The sequence below is a fragment of the Mus caroli genome, chromosome 14, assembly GCF_900094665.2.
Source record: "Mus caroli chromosome 14, CAROLI_EIJ_v1.1, whole genome shotgun sequence".
Taxonomy (NCBI): Eukaryota; Metazoa; Chordata; class Mammalia; order Rodentia; family Muridae; genus Mus; species Mus caroli.
In genome coordinates, this window is record NC_034583.1 from 13,448,365 (window position 1) to 13,453,626 (window position 5,262).

The 5,262-nt window shown below is 43.9% G+C and overlaps 1 protein-coding gene across 6 annotated transcripts in view; it reads left to right on the forward strand.

Moving 5' to 3' along the window:
* Sec24c (SEC24 homolog C, COPII coat complex component) overlaps positions 1-5,262 on the forward strand; it is a 22,683-nt gene that overhangs the window by 3,270 nt on the left and 14,151 nt on the right. For all 6 annotated transcript variants that reach the window (XM_021182534.1, XM_021182537.1, XM_021182536.2 and 3 more), the window contains one exon: positions 1,914-2,049. In XM_021182534.1, the coding sequence (XP_021038193.1) occupies positions 1,914-2,049 (136 nt within the window). The remainder of the gene's footprint in view (positions 1-1,913; positions 2,050-5,262) is intronic.

Below are 5,262 nucleotides of genomic sequence, written 5' to 3' on the forward strand. Positions count from 1 at the left end.
TCACTTTGTAGACCAGGCTGGCCTTGAACTCAGAAATCCGCCTGCCTCTGCCTCCCGAGTGCTGGGATTAAAGGCATGCGCCACCACGCCCGGCAAGAGCACTTCTTATTTTTGGAGATGATTCAGTTTCAATTTCCAGGACCCAAATGGCAGCTCAAACCACCCATAACTCCAGTTTCAAGGGATCCAATTCCCTCTTTGACCTCTGCAGGCGCCAATCACGCATGTAATGCACAGCCATCCATGTGAGCAGAGCACTCTTACACATACAAATAAAGTACACACTCACATCTAAATAAATGCATAGGAAAACCTGAAGGGAGTATGTTAATAAAGAGGGGAAGTATCAGGCAGGCAAGACATGGGTAGGTTTTGAAAATGAATGAACTTTAATCACTGTCAAAAGCAAATGGTGAAGTAGTAAAATTAGGCCTTGGTTCTTTTAGAAGTGCCCTGATCTGGAGTGGAACTTTGACTGGACAGAGTCCATTTTTGCTCTGTTATGTTTGACTTCTCAGAATGTAGTCTGTCACTCTCTTTTGAAAGAGGCTTGTTATTGAAGGAAATCTGTTGGGCTGTTATGGTTAGTGAAAAGTTCAGCTTGTGAATCTGATTTCTCCTATGGGTCAGAACATTGTAAAAGCATGCCTAAGCTCAGTGAAAGCAGTGTTGAGGGGAGGTGTGATCAGAGAAAGGACAGAGCCCAGCTTTTGTGAGAATGTAGGTAACGGCATTAACAATGGGATAAGCCGAGACTGTCCTGCAGAACTTTTGGAGGAAAAAACAAGGTCTCCAACTTGTTAGAACTCTCCTGAACATGGAAGTGGGCAAGAAGAGTGTGCATAGGATATGGGAAGTGTACAAAGCGGGGTCTGAGCAGCCTTTCTGGTGGCCAGCATAGCTCAGTGAAGGAACACTAGCCAAGCATGCATGAGACCCTGGATTCAGGCCCCAGCAAAACAAAACAAACATGCAAACATGCCCCACTTTCATGCTCCGTTTCGTGAATTTCTGGTCCTCTTGACTCCCAAATGCTAGGATTATAGGTGTGCACCCCCATGTAGTTTCTTTTAGATTCACTACATTTTTATTTTATTATTATTTTTTTTTACTGGTGAGACTGTTTTGCCTGCATGTATGGATTCAGAAATCACAAAAGGGGCTCCGATTCTCTAGAATTGGAGTTAGTGAAGGTTGTGAACCATCTGGGAATGAAGCATAGATCCTCTGCAACTAGAACCCAGGTCTTAAACTACTGAGCCATCTTTCCAGGCCCTGGCAGGTGCTGGGGGTTGAATCCAAGGCTTCATACTAGGCAAGTAACTGACCACATCCTGGGTTCCATAATTTCTCTCTCTCTCTCTCTCTCTCTCTGCCTCTCTCTCTCTTTCTTTTGTTTTTTTAAAGATAGGGCTTCTCTGTGTAGCTCTGGCTGTCCGGGAACTCACTCTGTAGACCAGGCTGGTCTCAAATTCAGAGATATGCCTGCCTCTGCCTCCCAAGTGCTGGGATTAAAGGCGTGCGCCACCACTGCCTGCCAAACCCTACGTTCTTATAGAATAGTTCACTATATTCTTGCTGATCATCTTCTACATCACCCTCTACATGTATCCAAGTTTCTAAGTTGTGGAGTAAGATGTTTTCCTGAAAAAGGTTGAAGGCTGTCTTAGATTGAATGAGAAAGTGTGTGTTAGTGAGAGGAAGGTCCTACGTTGTGTTGTTCTGACCAGCTTCAGAGTCAGAACAAGTAGCCTGTTTGTTGGACATTCACATGCCAGATGAGAGTGGCGTGGTGTCTGTTTTGCTGTGAGGTCAGTGAAGGTTTCTCTTACTGATTCTCGTTTTGCATTCTTGCCTCAAGATGGAGGAGAAAGTTATTTCCCATCCATTTAGTTTCTGTTCTTTACCCTCAGGTGTGCCAAGAGCCCCACCTTCCTCAGGGGCACCTCCAGCCTCTGCAGCACAGGTCCCTTGTGGTCAGACTACATATGGCCAGTTTGGCCAAGGTGATATACAGAATGGGCCAAGTCCCACAGCCCAGATGCAAAGGTATGTACTAGGTGAGCCTGAACTCAATGTGATGAAAGAAGGTTAGGAATATTATGAGGGTCTATTTTTTTTTCTTTTGTCTATCCTATTACATTGATTTATTTTGTATGTGTGAACGATATCTGTGTGGGCATGTATGCAGAGTCAGAGGACAGCGTGTAGTAATCCGTTCTCTCCTAGTGTGTGGGTTCTGGGAATCAAACTCAAAAGTCTTTAGGCTTGACAGCAAGCATCTTTACCCGCTGCGCCATGCTGCCAGCCTTCCCAGGTTACAGGTGCTACTGATGCCCTGCTCTATTGTGGACCCATCTTAGTACCTGGGTTCTTTTCCATATTATCCCCGACTTTTCCAGATATCTATTCCCACAGTGGTTCCAGTCCTCATGAGTTTATGCTAAGGAGGAAACGGGAAGGAGCTCAGGGCTGCCTGTATCTGCCTCCCTTTTCACGAGGCCAGGCACTTAGTAGGACTGACTGGCTAAATTTGTACACAGCCAGTTCTGAAATGAACAGACTTAGAAGGAAAGCTGCATAATGAGAACCTGATAAAGTTCTCTTTGCATCAGAGTCCATGAAAGGAAGGAGGTCATGTCTCAGGATGTTGTTTGGGTTCTGGTAGCAGATGAAAAAAATATAACCAGGTAGTGGGTATGGAAATGGAAAAATGATTCCTGGCACTTACCAAGTGTCTTGTATCCATATGTAAGCACTGAGTGTAAGTCTTAGATAAGGCAAACTGGGGACACAATTCATGAAAATAGACAGACAAATTGCAGAGTCAAGAAATTGGAGAAGCGGGCAGATTTTTCAGTATGGTCTCACTGTGTAGCTCTGGCAGTCCTGGAACTCGTTCTGTAGACCATGTTAGACCTCAAACTCACAGAGATCCACCTGCCTCTGTCTCCTGAATGCTGGGATTAAAGGGGTGTATTGCCACTGCAGTACACAGCAGATCAAAGGCTTCAGCTAGGGGTAGAATATTTTTATAATCTGAAAACTGTTTTGTTGAAGTACTCTGGAAAAGAGAGATGAAATAGTATTTTTAAGAAAAAAAATTTACCCACAACTGAGAAAGAAAATGAAAGCCTCACAGGCCAGAGACTAAGTGGGATTTGAGGTCAGAGCACTCATTAGGTGGAAATCATCAACCCAAGAAGCCAGGGTCTTAAACTCAAGCAGGTGCTAGCGAATAGGAAGTGAGTCCTTGCACTTTCCCACTAGGTGCTGGGAATCGAGACTGATTTTGGACAGTACCTGCAGAAACAGTCTCTGAGCACTGTCCGAGAGAATGAGGGGCACTGCTTTGTTCAGGTTGGTTGTTGGTAATCAGGGAGGGAAGGGAACATTTTGGAATAATAAAAGTGGTATAAGCCTAGTGTGGTGACCTACCCTAGTTCTTGGGAGGCTGAGGCAGGAGAATCACATGTTTGAGGCCAGCTTGGGCTACACGTTGGAGATGATTTCAAACAAACAAAGAATAGTACCAACAACCCTTCTGAACAGATCTAGGCGAAGCCACATAGTGGCACATGCCTGTAGACTGAGCTAGCAGGGAAGCTAAGGCAGTGGTTCCTTGAGTGCAAGAGTTTGATGCCATTTTGGCAACATAGGAAGGTCTGGTCTCAAAGAAAAACTCAGGCTGTGTATGACAGCACACATCTTTAATCCTAGTACTTCAGAGGCAGAAGCAGGCAGATCTCTGTGAGTTCAAGGCCAGTGTGGCTATAAGTGAGACCCCGTGTCAAAACAACAACAACAAAAAAAAATCAAGCAAAGACTATACCTATATATGCAAGTTAATTGTATAATCTCCAAAGCAGCATTGTTATTATTATTTTAAGATTCACTTTTAAATTGTGTATGTGTGATGGTACAGGTATTCATGGGGGGCATTGGATCCTCCTGGAGCTAGAGTTACAAGAAGTTATGAGCCTAGGGCTGGAGAGGTGGCTCAGCAGTTAAGAGCACCAATTGCTCTTGCAGAGGTCCTGAGTTTAATTCCCAGCAACCACATGGTGGCTCACAACCATTTGTAATTGTCTGAAGACAGCGATAGTGTTCCCACATATATGAAATAAATATGGCTGGAGCGGGGCCGGAGTGAACGGGGCTGGTGGGCAGGGGGGAAGAAGTTATGTGCCATCCTATGTGGGTGCTGGGAACTGAACTCAGGTCTTCTGCAAGAAAGATATACACACATAACTCCTGAGCTATCTTTCTAGTCTCAGCAATAGTATTTTTACTGATCCCAAATTATGCTTCTCTGGTGTGGTAAAGCCCTGAGTTTGATCTCTAGGACCACAAAAACAAACCAACAAACAGACAGACAGACAGACAACCTCATAAAAACATTAAAACTCAAATATGCTTAGTTAAGTTACAACTTTTTTGGCTTTTTCAAGACAAGAGTTTCTTTGTGTAGACTTGGCTGTCTTAGGTCTATAGACCAGGCTGGCTTTGAGCTCAGTCTGCCTGACTCCACCTCCCAAGAGCTGGGATTAAAGGTGCGTGCCATCAGTACCTGGCAAGTATTTGTCATTACAGTGTCTTGTTTGCATCTATGCATGATGAGTGCAGAGGCAGAGATGACGTGCAGGCGTTGGTTTTCTTCATCTACCATAGAGATCTAGAGATCAAACTCAGCTTAGGCTTGTTGGCAAAGAGCCTTTACCTGTACCATGAGCCACCTCACTACTCAGGCTATAGTATGTCTAATGGAATAGCATTTGTTTGTTTGTTTGAGACACGGTTTCTCTGTGTAACAGTCCTAGCTGTCCTGCAACTCACTCAGATAGATCACATTGGCCTTGAACTCACAGAGATCCACCTGCCTCTGCCTCCTGAGTGCTGGGATTAAAGGTGTGTGCTACCACTGTCTGGCTTAATGGAATAACATTTAATGGAATGGGAATGTCATAAATTTCCCAAAAAATATGAAAACCCCCCATAAAAATCAATGTGTGTATGTGTGTGATGATTTTATGTACATTGATGACATATATACACACACCATATATATATACATAAATACATATACATATATATGTATACGCACACACACATATATGAATGAATGAGGTCCCTTGGAACAGGAGTTACAGAGAGTTGTGAGCTGCTATGTGGGAGCTGGGAACTGAACCCAAGTCCTTTGGAAGCCAAACCATTGCTCTTAACCTCTTCAGCCCATGATTCTATTTTTTTTTTTTTTTTTTT